Source organism: Mycteria americana, chromosome 9, assembly GCF_035582795.1.
Source record: "Mycteria americana isolate JAX WOST 10 ecotype Jacksonville Zoo and Gardens chromosome 9, USCA_MyAme_1.0, whole genome shotgun sequence".
NCBI classification, from domain to species: Eukaryota; Metazoa; Chordata; class Aves; order Ciconiiformes; family Ciconiidae; genus Mycteria; species Mycteria americana.
This window is the reverse complement of record NC_134373.1, coordinates 3,164,296-3,185,811: the sequence shown is the minus strand read 5'-3', so window position 1 is coordinate 3,185,811 and position 21,516 is coordinate 3,164,296. Positions and strand designations below refer to the sequence as shown.

The window sequence follows — 21,516 nt, the reverse complement described above, 5'->3', positions numbered from 1 at the left end:
GCAGTTTCTACATTTTGTACCTATGCACTAATAAATTAGATGCTCTTGACTCAATTTAAGCTCAGTAGATGACTATGGATTAATTGAAGAATTAAAAAAAAAAATCATAAAAAGAATCACACGGCCACAATTATAAATTCACATTGCAGTACTGGAAATTACGCATGTCCAGCTGTGTAATTTCCTGAGGCAGCTCTAATTTGAGAATTAACCTGTCTCCCAACCGCAGGTGGGGACAAGGAAAAGTGTAATAACATCCACATCATCGCTCCGTAAAAGTCCTGGGCAGATGGACTTAGAATCATAGAAACATAAAAAAGAAATAGGGCTGGAAGGGATCTCAGGGTGCCATCTGCTACATACCCTTGTCCCCAACAGGATCTTCTTGTCCAGAACCAGCTGACATTGGTCTAACCTGTTCCGAAAACCCTCCAGTGGAGGAGATTTCCCAGCCTCCGTAATCAATCTGTTCCATTGCTTTTATCTGTATCCGTAGATACTTTTCCTTAATGTCAAACCTTCCTAGTCATAGTTTAAGCCTTTTACATTTCCTTCAACTCAAGAAGGATACAGATGTCAGCTCATTCCCGTGTTTTGTGTGACAGCCTTTCATTTACTTTAAGCTTGCCACGTACATCTTGTCTCAGTTCTCATGTCACCAGCTGTGTATCCAGCTCATTCAATCTCTCCTTGTAGGTCTTGTAGGTTTTCTACCTTCTCACCCTTGTATCTCCAATGTCAGCCTGCTCCAAATGACCAGAGGGTAACGATGGTGTCCCCTGGTCATCTCTTACCCCATCCTTTCCATGCGGAGTCATTGCCCTTCCTGTATTAGTGCAGCTTCTTCCTCAACATAGACTAATGTAACGAGTGCTCTGGAATTGCATCCTCCCTTTCAAACCATTTCTGTCTTGTCAAGATCATTTCGAATCCCTTTGACCACCAAGTACTGTGAATAATTGTGCTAATTGCTCACAAACAGCTGCATCCACCTACCTTTCCTAGTATTCTTGGCTAAAAGAGAGCCACCTCATAAGAGTACCCGTATTTTTTTCTTCTTTATCTGCTACCCAGAGACTTTTGATAGGACTCTCTTCCCCTGCTCCTGAACTTCAGATGAAGTGTATGAAACTGCGATACACCAGGCAATGTCTGTTCCCTCTTCCTACTTGTATTGCTCAACACAAGCTATATATAATATTCCAGGCCCAAGCATTAACCCACTAATTTTCCAACATCCCTGTTAAATAATAAACTTGATCTGAAGTCTTCATTAAGACTTCAGCTGCCCTTGTTAACTCTTTATATATCTAGCATTCATAAGCAGATATTTAAGATTTTCTTCAGAGGGACAGATCATGCTCCTGCTGGTCCCACTTGATCCTGCTATAAACAAGCCAACGGCACTTTTGGGGATGCCATCCACCGGTTGTTGTGTTTGAGAGGCAGTGATGTTTTCTGCTTGGCTGGGCCAAAGCTTTGCAATTCTGTTAGTCCATAGCAGAACGTGTCAACACTTCTCTGATCTTTGACATTTCATGGTCTTGGTTTTTTTTAAAAAAAGAATATTTGGTCACAATTAGTATTTTTTTGTGTTTGAAGTTAGTAAAAAAAAAAAAAAAAAAATCAGTGTCTAGCATTTTAGAAAAGCATTTCAGCATTTTCAGTTGGATATCTTTTCCAGCAAATTCTTATTTTATCTGAGCATATGCAGGATTATTTATTTCCAAGTTGAGTGATGCCTCAGAAAAGCCTGTCTCTCCCTCTCTTTACTGGCTCCCTGTGAGCATCTGCAGTATGCCATTTCACTCAGAAACTCAGTTTTCTCTGGGAGCAAAAGATCCCTGATGCCCCAGACTCCTGTTGCATATTGCAAAGCCACGTGCCAGCTTCCCAGCCCCCTTGGGAGCAGACATCTTCTCCCAGCCTCAGGTAGGAGATGGCACCCGGAGTCCCTTGGCACCCTATTTCCTATGGGTCTATGATTCTATGACTTGGTGGGTAAGGCACGGCATGCGTTGCACTGCAGTTTCCACCGACTTCCACCCATCTGCCTCTTCGCCAGGGATTGCATCCGATGGCAAAGGAACCAAACCACCCATCCCGACACCTCGCTTTCCCCTCCCTGAGCTTTTGTACTCCTCAGTGTATGGGGAGAATAATAATCACTGCGAAAGAGAATCTCACTTATTCCCCCCTTCCCTTACTTGTCTCAAACAGTAGTTGAGAGAAGTGAGAAGAAGGATGTGGTGTTTCTAATTGATGGCTCGGATGGTGTCAGAAGAGGTTTCCCTCTCCTGAAGACCTTTGTCCAAAGAGTTGTTGAAAGCCTGGATATTGGTCGTGACAAGGTCCGCGTCGCCGTCGCACAGTACAGCAACGTCATACAACCCGAGTTCTTACTCGACACCCACGAAGACAAAGCGGATCTCATCAGCGCCATCCAGGAGCTGAAGGTCATGGGAGGATCTCCTCTGAACACTGGAGCAGCCCTCGACTATCTCATCAAGAACGTGTTCACGGTGTCGAGCGGCAGCAGGATAGCAGAGGGCGTCCCGCAGTTCCTGATTCTGTTGACTGCTGACCGGTCCCAGGATGACGTGAGGAGGCCCTCGGTGGTCCTGAAGACGAGTGGCACGGTGCCCTTCGGCATCGGGATTGGAAATGCCGACCTCACAGAGCTGCAGACGATTTCCTTCCTCCCAGATTTTGCTATCTCTGTGCCTGACTTCAGCCAGCTGGATACAGTGCAGCAGGTCATCTCGAACAGAGTCATCCGGCTGACCAAGAAAGAGATAGAGTCACTTGCCCCCGATCTGGTTTTTACATCACCCAGCCCAGGTGAGAAGATGTTTGTGTCTGCACCGAGAGCCAGCGGCAAAATATGATGTTTAGTAACATCATGGTTGCAACACAAACTGAAAAAAGCAAAGATGGTCACGGCTAAGACTCCAAGTCCATCTTGGTCTCACTGTTGATGTTCTTAGGGTTGGTAGGAGCTGTGTAATTAAGCTGAGCCGCCCAGTCCCTCAAGGTGGTCCATGCTGTATCCACATGGAAGACCCACAAAGTGAATGCTATCACCTTAATCTTATTTTAAGTAGATGGATTTTATATCCATGCTATTCCTCCTGGAATGGAAATTGCGTCATTTAGATGCTACAGGGACACCTTCAAAGTCAAGGGCAGCTTTCTGGTAAATGTAAGACCTGCTGATGTGTCTTACATTTGCCACGCTCATTCACTGGGGGAAGGGAAACTGGAAGCGGGCGTCAGGAAAAGGATCAGATCTTCCATTTCTGGTCTCGCTTGGAATGAAATCCAGCCAGCATGTGCCTGGTATGAGGGGTACCTACCCCAGATGAGTCCCTTTGAAGTGCACCATCCTACTCTATCTGTTCCTTCCCTTCAGAGCCAGACTTGCTTTCCTCCATCCCCATTTATCAGTGTGATATTCAGCGGTAATTCAGGCTCTGACCTGAATTACCACTGCAGAAAACATTTTATTAGGAAGCAAAAAATCACCCTGGAAAGGCAGAAGCCGAGATAATAATAGGATAGAAGCTTTCCTAGAGGACAAAGCCAAAGAAAGAGGGGTGGTACTGAGTGTAAAACAACTCCAGGCTGCCTGGCAACCTGCCCTGAATAAGGAGCATCACCAGGCTACGTTTCCTTGGGTGGAGATCCCACAAGGAATTACTGTTGCAGGTTTCCCCTGCTCCCTCTTGCTTCCTTTGCTCTGGAAGTTGCTGTTCTTGCGCTGTCTTGGGGATGTGCCTAGCAGACTGGTCCTGTCTCTGGGTTGAACCCAGAGCTGCTTGCTGGGGCTCCCAGGAGACATCACAGGCAACGAAAACATGAGCATCCTCCCCATGGCCAAAGGCATGGGCCAGTGATGTAGATGATGAGCTTAGCTGCTCTCCATAAGCAATACCTCATGCATCTTCTGACTGCCGCCTTCTTTCCTGCAGCGGGTGTGAAGAGGGACGTCGTGTTCATGGTTGACGGCTCCCGCTATGCCGCCCAGGAGTTCTACCTTGTCCGTGATCTCATTGAGAGGATAGTGAACAACCTGGACGTGGGCTTTGACACCACCAGGATTTCGGTGGTCCAGTTCAGTGAGCATCCCCATGTGGAGTTCCTGCTCAACGCCCACTCCACCAAAGATGAGGTGCAGTCCGCCGTGAGACAGCTGCGGCCGCAGGGTGGCCAGCAGGTGAACGTGGGGGAGGCCCTTGAGTTCGTGGCAAAGACCATCTTCACCCGGCCCTCCGGGAGCCGCATAGAGGAGGGCGTCCCTCAGTTTTTGATCATCCTCTCCTCCCGCAAGTCTGACGATGACTTAGAGTACCCATCGCTCCAAGTCAAACAAGTGGGGGTGGCACCTATGGTGGTAGCGAAGAACGTGGATCCTGAGGAGATGGTACGGATTTCCCTTAGTCCTGATTATGTATTCCAAGTCTCCAGCTTCCAGGAACTGCCCAGCCTCGAGCAGAAGCTGCTGACTCCTGTTGAAACCCTGACTGGGGACCAAATCAGACGCCTGCTGGGAGATGTGCAACTCCCCCCAGGTAAGGCTCTGCCAACACCGGCTGCCTCTGGGTTGCTATTCAAGTAAATGTTGCCCAAATGCGTAAATAACTTTCCATCCCTTCTCTATAAACCAAGGTTTTCCTTAGATAAAAGCAAAGGTGTAGCACATGTACAGTTTTAGAAGGAAACTTTTAGATACGTGGAAATTCTACCCCAGTACCTAAATACATTATAACTTACAATTTTCAAGTCAAGTACCTAAATACGTTACCTATTTTGATTTTCAAGCCAAATACTGCAATGTGTACAATTGCCCATTCCCATTTAGCAGCTCTCTAGGAAAGAGACATAAATCTGGGGCAAAATGAAGCTGGAAACATTGACAAATCCAGAGAAGAGCATTAATGAATGAAACAGATAAGGCTCTGAGTAATGCACGCTTCAAATACTAGGCAGGCTGTTAACACACGCGTGCACGCTTGCACACAAGCCCTTTTGGAGAGGCTCCCCAAAGCACCATGCTTAAAGCTGGCTAAAATATGCCATGCGGTTTTACATCACACGAGAGCAGATAGCACAGAAATCCTCCGGCAAAGCTTATACAAAGACTTGGCACACAAATAATTTCCTCTCTTCTTCCTTCCCTGCAGATTCTTCTGGCGATGAAAAGGACATAGTCTTCCTTATTGACAGCTCTGACAGTGTTAGGCCCGATGGGCTTGCTCACATTCGGGATTTCATCAGCAGAATTGTTCAGCAGCTGGAAGTTGGGCCAAACAAAGTGCGAATCGGCGTGGTGCAGTTCAGCAATAACGTCTTCCCTGAGTTCTACCTGAAGACCCACAAGTCCAAAAATGCTGTCCTGCAAGCCATCCGCCGCTTGAGGCTTAGAGGGGGATCCCCTGTGAATGCTGGCAAAGCCCTAGACTACGTGGTGAAGAACTACTTCATCAAGTCTGCGGGGAGCAGGATAGAAGATGCAGTGCCCCAGCACCTCGTCGTCATCCTCGGAGACCGGTCCCAGGACGACGTGAACAGGCCTGCTAACGTGATCACTTCAACCAGCATTAAACCTCTGGGTGTCGGAGCCAGGAACGTGGACAGGGGCCAGCTGCAGGTCATTACCAATGATCCTGAGCGCGTGCTTGTGGTGCAGGACTTCACAGGACTCCCAACTTTAGAGAAGAAGCTGCAGAGTATTCTTGATGAGCTTCCGATACCTACAACAGAAACCCCTGGATTTTTAGGACCTGGTAAGACTGCTACTCACCCTGTAGACTTTTCTGGACAGAGCACAGGTAGAATTTGTATAATGCGAAAATGATTCTTTCCTATGCTCAACATAATAACACCTTTTGATTCCCAACTGTTTAGTCACATTGCTTTAAAGAAGCCTTTGAAGAAGGTCTTGTCGAGCATAGGAAAGAATAGAATTAAATTTGAAATGAGATGAGGGTGTCTATCACAAAAACAAGTAATGTTGTATGAAGTATAGAGACGTGTTGTATAAAACCTTTCTTCTTGTATGGATGTGAAATCATGCCAAAGACTGATGAAACTAAAAAGGTAGAAAGAAGAGAGAAACACGACACTACTTCACCAGACACTAAGCATCTTAAATATTATAGATGCCACAGACAATTATTAATAACTGTGTTTTCTTTGTAATCTTTTCAGGAGGTAAAAAGCAAGCTGACATTGTGTTTTTGCTGGATGGCTCCATCAATCTGGGGAGGGATAACTTCCAAGAAGTTCTCCAGTTTGTCTACTCTGTGGTGGACGCCATTTATAGGGATGGCGACTCTATCCAGGTAGGACTGGCCCAGTACAACTCGGATGTCACTGATGAGTTTTTCCTCAAGGACTACTCCACCAAACCTCAGATTTTAGATGCCATCAACAAAGTCATCTACAAAGGCGGCCGAGTGGCGAACACTGGCGCAGCCATCAAGCACATCCAGGCAAAACACTTCGTGAAGGAAGCCGGCAGCCGAATCGACCAGAGAGTGCCCCAGATTGCCTTCATTGTCACGGGTGGGAAGTCCTCGGACGACGGGCCAAGTGCCTCCTTGGAAATCGCACAGAAAGGCGTCAAGGTATTTGCGGTCGGCGTGAGAAACATCGACCTGAAGGAAGTCAGCAGGCTGGCCAGCGAGAGTGCCACGAGCTTCAGAGCGTCCACAGCCCAGGAGCTCTCTGAGCTGAACGAGCAGGTCCTGGTTACGCTGGAAGCCGCTATGGAGGAGAAATTGTGTCTAGGAACGACAGATGTTACAAGAGGTAAGGGCAATCCTTTCATAATGTGCTCAGGTCATTCCCGAGGATGGCTTTTAATATCCAACGCGTTTTGATGGCCTCGTCCAGCCTGGTCTTGTGCTTTGCCTATAGCCTGAGGTGCAGCATGGGCTCGGACCTCCTCCATGAGCGTGGTGGTAGGCTGCAAGCCTTTGGTACAAGAGCTGCCTATTCGTGTGCTTCAGCACGTGAATGTCTGGTGTACCATCACCGCAGAGGTGCAGTCGTGGTGGAATAATTTCAGATATGACAGGCAGGCACTAAATCACCGGCTTCCTACCACCGCATCCGAGGGGATCCTTTATTTAGCTGCCTTTAGACTAAATCTCACTACCTTCCTCCCCAGATGTGTAGGCATATGATGCCAGTAGCACGTTGGCAGACCAAACGGTTTAGTGCCAAAACGAAAAGTGATGGTCCTTGTTTTGCCCACTGTGTTTATAACAAGCCAATTGGACTCCTTGGCCACTCAGTCCCTGGCACGCATGGTGTGCTGGAAATCAGAATTTCTCTTGCCAGAGCATGCCGGGTGCCCACTTGATCTCGTGACAGGTATATGAGAAAAAGCTAGGGCACGAGTGGCTGTAGTTTAAGGCAAAAAAAAGGAATCCCATGATTTGGCTACTTGGAGTGAGTAAGCGAGCCGGTATTGCCGTCAGAGCAGACTCCCAGCAGCTGGTTTAACTTACTGCGGTACGGCAAGTCCTACTCCCAGCACAACTGGCCGCTGCTCAGCCCTCCGGCTTTTGAGCAGAGGAGTCTCCCAAACCTCTGGAGAGGCTGAAGGAGAGTCACAGCAGCCCTGAGCTGAGCAGCAGCTCCAGCCGAGGCAAAAGACTGAGCGCAGGGAGAAGCAAACTGCTGCTGGCGGTACCCGCGAGCGCTTCTCGAGTGCAGCTCCAGTGTGATTGATATCGCAGAAATTTCAAACACCTCCCTGCTTGAAAGCCCATGGAGGCACAGGAGAGGTTATAGCCAGTCAAAAGGCATCCAGCAGCCTGATTTCCCCGTGCTCCACGCCAATGGGCAGCTCGGTGGCTGCAGGGCCCACGCTAAATATTCCTGCAGAAGGGCAGACGGTGCATCACCTCCTGAGCTTGAGCCGAGCGACTTCAGTGCTTCTTTCTGCACTAATTCCCAGCTATCCCATATAAATCCTAGCTACACATTCCAGGGGCTTGAGATCAGCCATCTGGTTGTCACCTCCCCGTACATCCCCCTGACTGCAGGACGGTCGCTTCGAGCACGGGCTCGTGCACGCATGCACGCTGTGCAAGTACGGACAGGTTTTCGTGCAGTGGAGAGAGAAAGCAGCAGTCCTGGCTGCCGGATGAAGATGCAAAATTCTCTTAGACTTGGTTTAGGCTCATCCCAATGCTAAGCAACAATTGCACAGGAAAAAAATTTTTCAATTAATGAAATGCAGATTTTCCCAGGTTATCATTGCTATGACGAAAGAAAGCCTGAGGCACTTGTGTATCAAATGGTGGCAGTTCTCGACGCAGAGACTGTCTTCTCTGATGACTAACAGAGTAACTAGGAAAGTCATTACTTGAAAAGCAATGGTCGTATTGCTCAGCAGTGATGCTCTCCTCTCTTCTCCTCTCCTCTCTTTCTGCATTTCCCTTTCAGATTGCGACTTAGATGTGATACTTGGCTTCGATGTCACAGATGTCGCGCCCGGCCAAAATATATTTAATTCCCAGAGAGGTCTAGAGTCCAGAGTCGAGTCTGTGCTAAACAGAATAACGCAGATGCAGAAGATCAGCTGCACCGGCAACCAGGCGCCCAACGTCAGGGTAGCCATCATGGCCCAGACTCGGGCGGGACCCGTGGAGGGACTGGACTTCTCCGAGTACCAGCCTGAGCTCTTCGAGAAGTTTCAAGGCATGCGAACTCGCGGCCCCTATCTTCTCACAGCAGATACGCTGAGGTCCTACCTGAATAAATTCAGATCCGCGCCCTCCGGCAGCACCAAGGTAAGTCAAAACCAAGGCCACCGGGATGGTGTTGGCCAGGAAAGCTGACTTCTGATGTATTTTAGTTGGCGACCGACTGTAAATTCATAATAAATCAAATAAATTTATTCATTAAGGAGATTTTATTGCAGTCAGTACCCAGGAGCACTGCTTGGCTGCAGACGATTGCTTTCCAGATTTTCCCTGTTTGTGCTTTAGGAACAAACACCTGCGTGGTACGATGTACCAAAACCTGGCACAGAAATGCAAAGCTTCGTGGCCTGGAAAGGGCGTAGCAATTCTCCCATCTCCTCTCAGATGAAATGTCCCTTGGAAGAAGGCCCTTCAGGTTGCACACTGATTGTGTTTCACACCTGAAATATTCTGGGTCCTGACATGTATTTGTTTCTCTCCCAGGTCATAATCCATTTTACTGATGGTGCAGATGACTCAATAGATCAGCTGGAGGCTGCTTCGTCTGCTTTGCATACAGAAGGTAACTTTTTTACTCTTCAAGGCGGTGATTATAGTCTATGTTAACATGTGGCCCATTTTACCACCATTTCTCATGAATGCACCAGCTTTTGATAGTAATGAATAAGGATTTCATGATTCCCACATGCACTTGCTGTTCTTCATCGCCTTCCTGTGATATTTAGCTACCTGCTGGCACCTAAGCGTGCGGGTAACTTGCACTAAATGTGCTTGAAGGTGCTTGTTCTCGATTGAATAAGCTCCGTTTGCAATCAAAGAGGTGGATAACGACCCGTCCTTACAGGGGAGGGGGTGTGCAGGCTCTGCAGAGCACCTCACCCCATCACACAGCCCCTTCTGCTTCCCCTCCTCTCAGGTGTCAACGCTCTCATCTTCGTTGGGCTGGACCGAGTGAGCAATTTTGACAAAGTGATGCAGCTGGAGTTTGGTCGTGGGTTCACCTACAACAGACCGCTCAGAGTTAATCTACTGGACTTGGATTTCGAGCTGGCAGAGCAGCTCGTAAGTAACTTGGCACAGGCAGCACTGCCTTGTAATGCTGGAGGAAAGCCGACGGCTGGATCTCCTGCGGGGCTGAACCGTGGCTGAATTACGCCCTCTTGGCTCTGGTCCTCTCCCCTCTCTACCTCGTGTCAGCTCTTTTTACAGATGCCACAGCAAATAAAGTTAAGAGCAGATCATGGCGCTGCCCGGTCTCGTACTACTCCTGGAGAAGCCGTTCTCCAGCCGAGGCTACAGCACAGTGGGATTAGGTCAAATGGGATGGGATAAGATGCCATCAAAAGCTGCCGTGCCAAAAAGCCCGCCCTCCGCCTATATTTATACTGTTGTTTTTTTAACCTTGTGGGTAATGCACTGTCATGCCTTGTCAGTGCTAAATCTCTTGCAGAAGCACTGCTTTCTAGGTTTCTTTCCCCAAGTTGATACACTGCCTGTATTTCAGACATGCTTTTAACAGATGGAGTTACCCCTTCTTCTTCGTAGATTGAATTCCCTCCCGTGTAGGTAGTCCCTCTTGAGTTCATTGAGTTAATTTGCTATCAACCTCGGTATGTCCAGTTCCTCCCAACTTCACATCTGCTACCAGCATCGTTAAGCTCCTTTTCCAGTAGATTTAATAAGTTTGGGCTTAACCACTGATCCCTGTGGTAACCTCACTGGGCCCTTCTCCGCAAATCAAAGTGCAGCCACTTCAGAGTGAACCTTGTTTTTGGGATAAGAGCTAGTCTTCAGCCCATCCCCAAGTAATTCCGTTGCCTAGGAAAATCCTTTCAAAATGTAAATGTGCAAAGCTGGCAGGAAATGTTTGCAGCCAGCAATGTACTTGGCAAAGAAAGAGACTTTTTTCTTTCTATTGGATGATGCAAAACCAAGCTGTGATTTCTCTGAATCCATATCTTTTTCTCCCCCCCACTTTTCCTGTGCTGCTTGCAAATTGTTCTCAGCCTGCAGGTTGCTGGTGAGCTACTCACTGCAACAACTTTCTCGTGGCCTATTCCACAGCCTGGATTTGTTTCTTTGGAGATGAGATTGCTCTCTTCAGTGACAGGTGCCTCTCTGGGGACTGATCTCCTACTAAATATGAATTCTGAATAGGAATTCCTATGAATTCTGGCCCATGCAGTTCCCATTTAAACCCTTGCCTCTGATGTCCAAAAGATAACGTTGACTGCTGCTTCCTAACCATGCAACCTAACCGGTCTACCGACACACACCACCTTCTCCTGCTGTCGTGGGTGTTTCAAGGCAGAGGGAGACCCCAAAATGCTGCCAGACTGATGTTATGCTTGCCACAGGAGCAACTGCACAGACTCAAAGGCTGGCAGGAGTTATGGCACTGGGGCTCTATCATGGGTTTCTAACACCTTCCTGTTGTCTCATGTGCGTTTTGCTGCAGGACAACATTGCAGAGAGGACGTGCTGCAAGGTCCCATGCAAGTGCTCGGGGCAGAGAGGGGACAGAGGTGTGCCAGGCCCCATAGGACCAAAGGTAGGTCACTTCGTCTGGGCATGAAGGGTCCCTGTGCAAGGTCAATGTCCACCACGGTGGTGATGGGTGGGTGACATGCAGGCTGCGTACGTTGTAATGGGTGATGCTAATGGGGAGGTCATCTCCACTTACATTTTCCACATCTCCATTCTAAACCTGGCCTTGGGCCATGCACAGCAGTTGGAGCTGCTCTTCTTCCTTTCCCTCACAGTCTCTGTGTCGTAAAACAACAAAGAGGGCAGGGATGAGTGGATGGAAGGAGAGGGTGAAGTGTCTTGTGAAATAATTTAGGGATGTCAAAGGGCTTCCCTCATTAACTTGTTTACATAGATGACCAAGCATCTGCTTTCTGCAAATCTAGGGAAATCTTGAACATCAATTTAGAGGGAGATCACAGAAAGAAATGCAGAATCCTCTCTGTTGTCTTCTAGGGTGCCACAGGTGATCTTGGCTACGGAGGCTATCCTGGTGATGAAGGAGGACCGGTGAGTGATTACTCCTGCTCTGCACGGTACTGCTCAAATTGGGGACCTCACCGCAGTGAAGCATTTGGAGGCTTTTTCACTAAATATTTTCTGCTGGGGATGTGGGCATGGATTAGACAAGAGAGCAAGCATAACTTTGTGTTTCCCCCACCTGATGGCCTGAGCTGCTGGTCCCAGCTGCTCCTGGAAAAAGGTCAGTAAGAAGCTCCTTGAGAGCTGGAGAAGGCATGACAGGGGCAATAACTACCATTACTTGATGTGACCCAGCTCTGTGCTATTCCTCCATGGCAGGTAGGAATGTTTGCAGCTGGTCCCAAACACCTGTGAGCAGGGCAGGGTGATTATGTACACAATAAAATCCCCAGCTTCATCGAAGCTGCAGCCTATGCCAAAGTTATCCGTACCAAATGCAGCTGAAAGATTTGAGTTAGTGCAAGAATGGGACCAAGAAGGGGTGTTTCTATCCATCACAGTGGCAGACAACATGAGTCCCATGACTTCGTACTAGCAGTGTTTCATCCAAACTCTTAATTAGTGAATCCCACGTCACCCCTGGAATAAACAACTCCCCACGCATCACGCCCAGGAGGTGAAGCTGAGGCCAAGGGGCTGGTGGTGCTCATCGTTTTTCCAATAGCACAGGCAGGGGCCAAATGCTGCTGTCAGATATCATGTGCAATATGTTTTCCCGGGGCTTTAAGGTCAAGATGGGATTAGACATCAAGATGGGATTAGACATCTATGCAGAGCTCCGAGGGTTTCATCCTGTCATTTTATTTTTGAAGGAGAAGTTTTACAAAGCTCTTCCATAGCTGAGAGTTTGGGAAGGATGTTTCTCTCTCAGTGATGAAGACTTGCAGAGGAAGGCTGTGGGCAGGAGATGGTGGGGTGGCCAGGCACTGACCTTTCAAAACCTGATGCTCTGTTTGCTCCTGTGCTTCCAAGCCACCTCCTGCGCTGGCTGATGCATGCAGTTAGCTGAAGAAGTGCGCTTAGCAGGCAAACCCTGACCGTTGCATTTTCCCCTCCATGCAACAGGGTGAGCGTGGACCACCGGGTGTGAATGGGACACAGGGTTTCCAGGGATGCCCCGGGCACAGAGGAACCAAGGTACGTGTGGAAGGAGCCTGCATGGAGCAGACCCAGGGTCCAGCTGGTGGGAGTCCACCGAGGGCAACTCCTGCTGCTTTAGGATGTCACACAACAGCCGCCAAGTCCTCTTGAGTGGTGGTGTCCACCTGGCCAAGCACCAGGGCTTTCAGCAGGTGTCATGGCTTTAGCATTGCTATGAAGAGCGAAAGGGCAGCCCAGTGACCCAGGCGCAATCTGCAGACAAGGCTGATTTATTTTCTGCAGTCTGGCTCTAGGGGAAAGATGTGAGAAGACATGGATTTGTTCTTAACACCAAGAAGTGGCGTGTGTGTGTGTGTCTTGGCCCAGGGCTGGGATGGCGTGTGGATGGAAATCTGCTGTTGGGGAGGAGGGAGAAAAGTGAGCCTTTAAAGAGGAACGTTGAGCGAATGGTTCAGGACAGCAGCCGCGCCACAAGCCAGAAAAGGTGGTGAAACATATAGTATTTATGGGAAATATTCAGCGATATTAAGGGGATGTTTCCTACCATTTGCTCTGAACACAGGATCCTCTGGCAGGGAGCAGAGGAGTGCATGAACCGAGCCCATTAGTTGCAGCTGAGATACTGAGTCTCTAAAAAGCTGTCCAGCTTTGGACAAAGGCACCGAGACGGGATCTGGATTCATATAAAAATGGGTGCAGGGAGAAAAGAAAGTCAGTGGAGAAAGAGTTGTGGCTAAGGGGTAAGCTATTTTATTGGATCAGCTGGCTACACCCCACGATGAACTTATTTTATCTCGGCACGAGCGTGGAGGAGGCAGCTGAAGAAGATTGGCATAAGAGAAATAAGGGACAGTGGAACCCTGGTGCAGCAAGCCCTGGCTGTCCTGTCCCGGTCCTGCCTCTGGGTCTGCCACCAAGCACAGCCCCCTTCCCCACTGCTTCCCACGGTGATGAACTGCGCAAAAGTGGAGTAACTCCCTTTTCTGATCTCTTTAGGGTTCCCGGGGATTCCCAGGAGAGAAGGTATGGAGCTATATCCTCATGCCACAGTGGTGAGCGTGAGCATATGGATGCATCGGTATCCCCCTCCCCGTTCCCCTTTCCCTTGGTGAGCATTTGCCCCTCTTCTGCAGGGTGAACTGGGAGAAATGGGTCTGGATGGCATTGATGGAGAAGAGGTCAGTCATTGTAATTGCTTTTCTCTTTATAACGAGATGCTTTGCTGAAGCATCTAAGAAGTGACTTGAAAGCGGCAAATATTCTAAAATATTTTTCTTTTTTAGGGAGACAAGGGTTTGCCCGGCTCCTCTGGAGAGAAGGGATACCCTGGCAGGAGGGTAGGCTTTTATCACGTTTACGACGGGGCTAAATGATGGTGAAAAGGTGGATTTGAGCCAGGGGAGGGTGGAAAGCCGTTATGCTCCCCTCGGGCTTGAGGACCTGGGCAGAGGTGCGTGGCAGCAGAGATGCTTTCGGAAGGCAAGGGCTGCTCTCCCTAACTCTCCGTCTCTTCCTGCAGGGTGATAAGGGAGTTAAAGGAGAACGAGGAGAACGAGGTGACCGTGGGCTCCGTGGAGACCCGGTAAATATCGCTACAGCATCTTCTTGGTTTTCTACCCACTTTCCACCAGTGCTGGGGGGTCATCAGCAAGCATGCGCTCAGGCTTATTAAATGCCTCTTGACAGCGGCAGGTCCAGCGACAGAGCAAGGACTCGGAGGTGACATATGGGTAGCACATGCCTCTTGATACCAACCTGCCAATCACTGTTTCATTATATTCAAATTCCCCTTCCTCCTCTTCCATATTATTATTTCTCAGCTGAAAAGCTGTGTCTGTCTGCAAACACCAACAAAACTTCATCTAATTCAGTCAAAAAAGAAAAAAAAAAGAAAATAAATGTGGGTTCTGAGCTATAGCAGAGCAGTTTATGATGTCTGACTTTCATGTCCCACTTACACAGATGTTTCTCATTGCTCTATTGCTTGCAGGGAGATTCAGGAGTTGATAATACTCAACGGGGATCCAGAGGCCAAAAGGGTGAAATTGGACCAATGGTAAAGTTTTTGTTGTCTTTTGTTGTTTTTTGGTTTTTACAATAGGACGGGACAGAGAAAGTAAGAAAACAGGATGCTGCCAAAAGGTGCAAGTTTCTTAAACTCATCACGCCTTGTCAGGTGGAATATTTTTCCACTAGAAAATGTTGGTTTGCAACCAAAACTTTCTCTGGGAAGACGTCAGTTTAGTGCTTTTTTCTTATTATTATTATTTTACAGTGCCTTTTTGGATATTGTCACTGAAAACAACTTTTTACTTGGAAATTAACTTCATATGTTCTTGCGGGTCATATACAAAAGCAGAGAACTGTTTAGCCGATACCAAATCTGAACGTCCTGATTCACCTGAAACCTTTGAAAAAAAAAAAACCACCAACCCACACGCTCCTTGGAAAATTTCAAAACCCATTTGTTTTAATATCAGCTCAGAATAAAAATGCGTCTTAAAACGTCAGAAGGCATTTCCCAAAGAATGGGAACGTCAGCTTGTGCTAGGTCAGAGACTTGATGGAAAGTCTCTGTGAGTTGTTAAAAGGATTTCCACAGATGCAGGAATATCAAGTAACTTGTGTAAGAGCATGAAAAGACCCATTTTTTGAGAACTGAATCTATTTTCCCAGTGCCTGCTCATCTCAGGGCTCTCACTTGAGTTTTGCTTTTCCCTTAGGGAGAGCCGGGGCTGGCGGGGCTGGACGGCCAAGACGGTGGAGTCGGGAGGAAGGTGAGCTGCCAGACCCTTAGACTGACAATAACTTTTTCCCTCCTGCCTTTCCATGTATTTTGTTTCACAAGCTTCAGGACTTCAACCTAAAAAAAAAAAAAAAAACAAACCCAACCTCAAAAGGAAAATGCCTGGTGGTTTGCTGGCTTGTATAGACTTTAAAGGTCTAATCCTGAATTTATTCCCATGCAAGCAACTCAGTGCTCAGATCAGTGGAGTTACACCTGATTTACTCTGGCATCTGCATCTGCATTTGGCTGCTGGTTTTTAAAAGGCAAAAACCAAACTGGAGCTGGTGTAGCTGGGATGTCTGGGGATGCGTTCCCTGCTGCTCCACTGCCGCCTGTCCCCCAGGGCACGTGGCCCAGGGACTGTGGCACGCTCCCGCACGCGTGAGGGAGCAACTCGTGCGGTGGAGGGTTGGGGGATGCGAGGGAGGAGAAAACAGGCCAAAGTTTGATTTAAGAGAGCTGGCCACGTGGATTTCTCTCTCCCCAGTAGTTTAAACTATTCAAACGTAATTGTGGGCTAAGAGAAGTGGCGATACACAGATCTAAAAGCAATAGAGAAATGTGTGCTTGCTTACTTGTGTAACAAGTCTCATGGTTTCTTTATTCGCAGGGTATGACGGGACGAAGGGGAGTGATAGGAGTTAAGGTAAGTGGTGATGGGGATGACACCTGGGTCTCCTGCCACGCCACTGGCAGCCACAGCACCCCGAAGGATGTACCAAGAGAAGAGACATGCAGACTTTGCTTCTTCCTCTCTGCCTTCTCTCTCCTCCAAATTTCTCTCCTCCTCCTCAGGCTCACCTCCCTGTATGCTCCTTGCTGGACTCGGTGCAAAACCAGTCGTCCACGTGCCTGGGGCTGCCCGTTCCCTGGTCAGATGCTTCATCTCCACGTGCTGCTGGAGCAGCATAACGGGGCCAAAGCATAAAGGAGATTGATGCTCGTTGATTGCAGGAGGCAAATTACCCTGCCAGTTCTGTGCTCATTCTCTGCTATAACCACATTCTGCAAAAAAGCCCCAAACAACTGTTCCTCCCTGCTCTTTATGCAGCTGTAAATGCCCTGAGATCTCCTTTCCCTCCCCATGGTGTAGACCATGTCCCCCCATGCTAACCTGCGTTGTCCTATTTTGCACTTCAAGGGTACCAAGGGCTCGCTCGGTCAACCAGGGCCAGCTGGAGAACAAGGCACGAGAGGGCCCCAGGTCAGTGAGCTTACAGCAAAGTAAACGTCTTACCTCATGATGCTGTCGCGTTATTTCATCCCAGCCGCTTCCTCAAAGAGTCTCAGCAGTGAGGACTGTCGGGATTTGGGTATTTTTGGGTGCACCGTGGCCTGGCTGTCCTGTCCCGGGACATCAAGCCTGCCACTGCATTCACACCATCCAAGGTGTGACGTGTTTGAAAACCATCTCTCGGGTGCCGCAGCATTTGCTTTCCCTTGAGATCTTGTGTAGCACTGGTGTGTTTCTGCCCATGTGTTGATGCAGTCTCCCTTTTCTCCCTGCACAGGGTCCGCCCGGCCAGACTGGCACGCCAGGCATAAGAGGAGAGCAGGGCATTCCTGGACCCAGGGTAAACCCTTCTGCTGCTTCTCAGCCATTGACCCAACTATGCTCAGCAAGAACGTCTTGCTGAGCTCATAAGATGAAGCTGATGCGTCTTTCCATTCCCCCTCCCTCCAACTCTGTTTCACTCTCTTATAACAAACTCTTCCAGTATAATTCTCCTCTCAACTTACGCTAAAGATTTCTTGATCAAGAGTGACAGAAGAGAAAGAGTTAAAAGCAACCACAAAGGAGTCAGGACTCCAGCGTTTGGCCCATTATGGTTTGCGATCTTAATTCAAGAACATCCCTGAGTGACGGGCAGGGCATCCTCCGTGATGTTTCAGCCTCTGAAGCCAGAGCATGACCATCTCCCATGCCTGCTGGGGGCCCCCCATGCATTTTTCTTCTCCCTCCCGCTGCATACCCCAGCAAGACTCATGGCCATAAAGCCAGACACATCTTGCATTTCCCCATCCTGAGCAGGACTTTGCCCTTCCTACTTGCACCTTTCCCAGGGGGGTTCTCTAGGGACATTGACCTGGTCCTTCAGCTCTTCCTGACTGTGAATTAGGCTTCGGAATTTCCTAAGGTGCTTTGAGAGGCACCAGCCCTAGTAGTTAATACATGTTTCTATGGTCACCCAACCCCCTAGTTTCTGGCACCCAGTTTTCTTGACACGTTGCCAACATGCCTCCCCCTGTTTCCGTTCCAGGCCGGTGGTGGACCAGCAGGAACCCCAGGAGAGCGGGGCAGGATCGGACCCCCGGGACGAAAGGTTTGTATTCATGACCATTGGGCATCAGCAACTAAAACAGCAGTGAAAAAGCTTCTGGATAGGACTGAGCTTAAAAAAATACTTGAGATGAATCTCTCGGGGTGAAATTAGCTCGTTTCCACTGGCTTGCACAGTGTGGGGTAGAGCAAGGTCTATGCCCTGGTGGTTTCGTTAGGCTCCCATTTCAGTGAACAGAGAGACCAAAGTAATTGAGTAACTGAGATTCCCAAGTAATTTTCCAGGGGAGATTCTCAGCCGATGCCCACAGGGGAAGGTGGTTGTGCTGGATCTCTCCAGAACCTCCGTATGGTTTTACCTCTCCAGATTCACACACACTGGTTTGTTCCCATGGCTGCTCCACTGTCCATTTGCACTGGCAAAATCCCCAGAGCTTGGGAGCTTTTATTTTTGCAGTGTTTATGAAAAGCAAACACCTTTCTGTGGTGGGAGCTGGCTGGTCTCCCATGTCCCGTTGCTCAGCTTTCCTGAAATCACTGAAGGTCCCACTAAAGAGCAAGCATTTTGTAGCATTGCTGGCCGCGTAGGTCCAGTCATGACTTTCTGCTGCAAGGACCACTGCAGACTGGTCTACGTAAAGAAACCAGTGCTGATGGAGTGGGAAAGGCTCAGAGTTGCCTGGAGTTTCAGCACGTGCTTTAACAGATGCTCCTGTTTTCAGGGTGAGCCTGGAAACCCTGGACCCAAAGGGCCAAATGGACAGCAGGGCCCACGAGGAGAGATGGTAAGTGTGGCCATGCCCTCATACCTTTAAGGCTGCTGGGCTGAACCCTCTCCTGTAGCAAACGGGCCACAGCCCTTCACAGCAGAGCGTTTAGCTCCCCTATGGACTTTGCATCCTCCATAGTACCACGTGAGAGAGGGAAATCGTCTTTATGTCTTCAGCTGGCATGAGTACAGTTGGTAACGGTAGTCCCTTTGAGGAGGAGAATTATATTCACTCGAAAAGTGACTTCTAACATCTCAGAGATGAGCCTGCAGGGCAGAGGCTGTCCAGAGTTGCTTGGCCTTGTCCTGGCTCATTGCATGAGGCATGGGTAGACACCCTGAAGCTGACCCCATGTGCTAGTCCAAAGTAACCTGTAAAAAAGACGTATGGACTAAGTGAGGGCTTTCATGGGGCCTCATTCTCGTTACTCTGTATAACGAGGAGCCAACTGAGGAAAAAATGGTTTGTGCAAAGCAAGGGAGGACAAGCTTGGGTCAGACAGAGCTATAAGCACACCCCTAGCATTGACTGACTTCCTAACCCGCTCCCCGTTGCTGACTTCCACCTGGGTTTTACACATTATATGTGTATACTAAGCGGGTTTTAATTCAGATGTGTAGTTTTGGCACCACCTTTTTGTGCTTTTTTTTTCTTGCAATAATTTCTTCTACAGAAGGACTTCTCAAAGGCCTGTGGCATCAGTGGGTTCTTCTTTCTGTTGATGCTGCTGGATCTGTGAGGTCTAAGCTATTCACATATGACTGGATATTAATGACTTTGGCTTTCCAATTTTAGGGTGATGATGGACGAGATGGAATTGGTGGCCCAGGTCCTAAAGGCAGAAAGGTAGGTGTATGCTCAGCATGCCCATCTACCAACACGAGTCACCACGGACACAGAAGTAGCCAAGGTCTCCGGTACAGACGGGCCAGGGCAGAGCCTCGGTGAAGTCAGATACACACAGGGACAAAACTCAGCCCTATGTGTACCCTGGTGAGAAAATCAGGCAAGACTCTTCAAACCGTTCCCATCTGACTTTGCCTTGGTTTTGCCTATGTAAATCAGCTTCTCCAAGGAGAAAGCGTAATGTTTTTGTACCTTTTAGACAGAGAGCCCCACGAATGTCTGTGGGACTTTGAAAACAATGCGCCAGCATCTCTGACAGCTCCTCTACAGTTGAAATTAGCCTTAGAGGAGCAACCAGACCTTAAAAAGAGTGGCTATTTGCTTTTTATTAATCATACGAGGAACAAAATTGCAAAATTAATTTGCAGTCTCTCTCTCTTTTCCTTCCATCATTTAATTCCTTCAGTTGTTACAGATCGGCCTGCAGAATCAGGTTCATTTTCTAAAACATATTCAAATAAACCTTTATGTTGTTTCAGGGAGAACGCGGCTTCATAGGCTACTCAGGGCCCAAGGTACGGTACAGCCCATGAGCTATGCATCCATTTTCCAAGCCATGTAGCTGTTACCTGTGATCCTGTGCAGATTTAGAGCTACCATTTGTCTTTTTCCCCAACCAGGGCGGACCTGGTGACCGCGGTGGTGCTGGAGGCCCCGGCCCTAAAGGAAACAGAGGCCGCAGAGTAAGTTGGACCATGACACAACTTTTCCCTTCTGCATGAATGGCCTGAAAGATGTACCCATCTTTTCCCTCAAGTGTTGACCCATGCTCCTGGGAGTCCTCCTGCAGATGTTCATGGAGAGGACTTCTCTGCTCTCTCTCTCTCTCTAGGGAAACGCAGGAGATCCTGGGACACCCGGTCAGAAAGGAGAGGTTGGATACCCCGGACCACCTGTAAGTATTCATTGCATTGCTGATGGAGGCTCTGGCTTCCCCCTTGGAGAGACTCCTGATTGCTTCCCTGAGAAACATGGTGGTCCCTCTTGGTGCCAGGCATTGAAAAATATGCCCATCTCCATCTCCTGTTAATTTCAAGTTGGGCAAACTCCTGTTTATTTGTCTTAGATGCCTCTATAAATTCCTAACTAGCTGTTTATCCTTGATATCATTCAGCCATGCTCAAACTGCAATGCACAGCAGAAGGAAAAAGTCAAGAGACAGGCTCTTATCAAGCAGTAGGATTTTCCCATGGCAATATGCCACTTAAAGCTCCTTCTAGGAAGTTCTCAGCTCTTTATCGTTTATCAGCCCACAGAGGATATGGTCCATGACCAAATCTGACTGGTACAGTGCACCCTAGAAAGGCCAAGGTGACTTGACTTGCTTTGCACATGAACATTGTAAATACGCAAAATATTCTGGGTTTGGCCTCAGCTAGGTTTAGTCCTCACAGGGGAAAACATTTCCTTCCATTGCTGGAAACACAGCTGAAAATGGGCAGGTTTCCCCTCAGCTTCTGCATGACCTGCGGTTAAACAATTATCCCAACTGGGTTCATGGGGCACCCTGAAAATACACATTGCACTCAATTTTACTTTATTTTTTAAACAGGGATTTAAAGGTGAAAAAGGAGAATCCAGAGATGTAAGTGTGGCATCATTTATCTCATTTTTGAAATACTCTTTTGTTGGCTGTGTCACATATCTCTTTTCTTCCCTTTCTCCCTCTCTTTTGTTTTATTTTCCAAAGCAATGTGCGCTTGTGCGGAACATCAAAGACAAATGCCGTGAGTACATCAGTGCTTTGCTAATTCCCTGTCTCTACCCTTGTATGCCCATGATGTTACACGAATGGCACTGACCAAACTGCTTTTTTTTTTCCCTGTCTTTCCCACAGCTTGCTGCTACGGTAAGTCCTTTAAACCCCAGCGTGACCGTGTGCCAGAGTTGTTTCTCTCCCCACATATGCGGTATGAATGATTTACCCCTGCCGAGGACGTG

At 48.3% G+C, this 21,516-nt stretch overlaps 1 protein-coding gene across 11 annotated transcripts in view; it reads left to right on the top strand.

The window, feature by feature from the left end:
• The window catches only part of COL6A3 (collagen type VI alpha 3 chain), a 63,887-nt gene that overhangs the window by 26,213 nt on the left and 16,158 nt on the right, over positions 1-21,516 (top strand). For 9 of the 11 annotated variants that reach the window (XM_075512566.1, XM_075512565.1, XM_075512564.1 and 6 more), the window contains 27 exons: positions 2,221-2,841; positions 3,972-4,571; positions 5,184-5,786; positions 6,211-6,813; positions 8,461-8,807; positions 9,204-9,282; positions 9,637-9,782; positions 11,179-11,271; positions 11,703-11,756; positions 12,795-12,866; positions 13,827-13,853; positions 13,964-14,008; positions 14,114-14,167; positions 14,350-14,412; positions 14,821-14,886; positions 15,554-15,607; positions 16,229-16,264; positions 16,760-16,822; positions 17,130-17,192; positions 17,880-17,942; positions 18,622-18,684; positions 19,465-19,515; positions 20,055-20,090; positions 20,196-20,258; positions 20,408-20,470; positions 21,128-21,160; positions 21,266-21,314. In XM_075512566.1, coding sequence (XP_075368681.1) covers positions 2,221-2,841; positions 3,972-4,571; positions 5,184-5,786; positions 6,211-6,813; positions 8,461-8,807; positions 9,204-9,282; positions 9,637-9,782; positions 11,179-11,271; positions 11,703-11,756; positions 12,795-12,866; positions 13,827-13,853; positions 13,964-14,008; positions 14,114-14,167; positions 14,350-14,412; positions 14,821-14,886; positions 15,554-15,607; positions 16,229-16,264; positions 16,760-16,822; positions 17,130-17,192; positions 17,880-17,942; positions 18,622-18,684; positions 19,465-19,515; positions 20,055-20,090; positions 20,196-20,258; positions 20,408-20,470; positions 21,128-21,160; positions 21,266-21,314 — 4,110 coding nt within the window. The remainder of the gene's footprint in view (positions 1-2,220; positions 2,842-3,971; positions 4,572-5,183; positions 5,787-6,210; positions 6,814-8,460; positions 8,808-9,203; positions 9,283-9,636; positions 9,783-11,178; positions 11,272-11,702; positions 11,757-12,794; positions 12,867-13,826; positions 13,854-13,963; positions 14,009-14,113; positions 14,168-14,349; positions 14,413-14,820; positions 14,887-15,553; positions 15,608-16,228; positions 16,265-16,759; positions 16,823-17,129; positions 17,193-17,879; positions 17,943-18,621; positions 18,685-19,464; positions 19,516-20,054; positions 20,091-20,195; positions 20,259-20,407; positions 20,471-21,127; positions 21,161-21,265; positions 21,315-21,516) is intronic. The other 2 variants (XM_075512569.1, XM_075512571.1) reach the window with 1 other exon arrangement.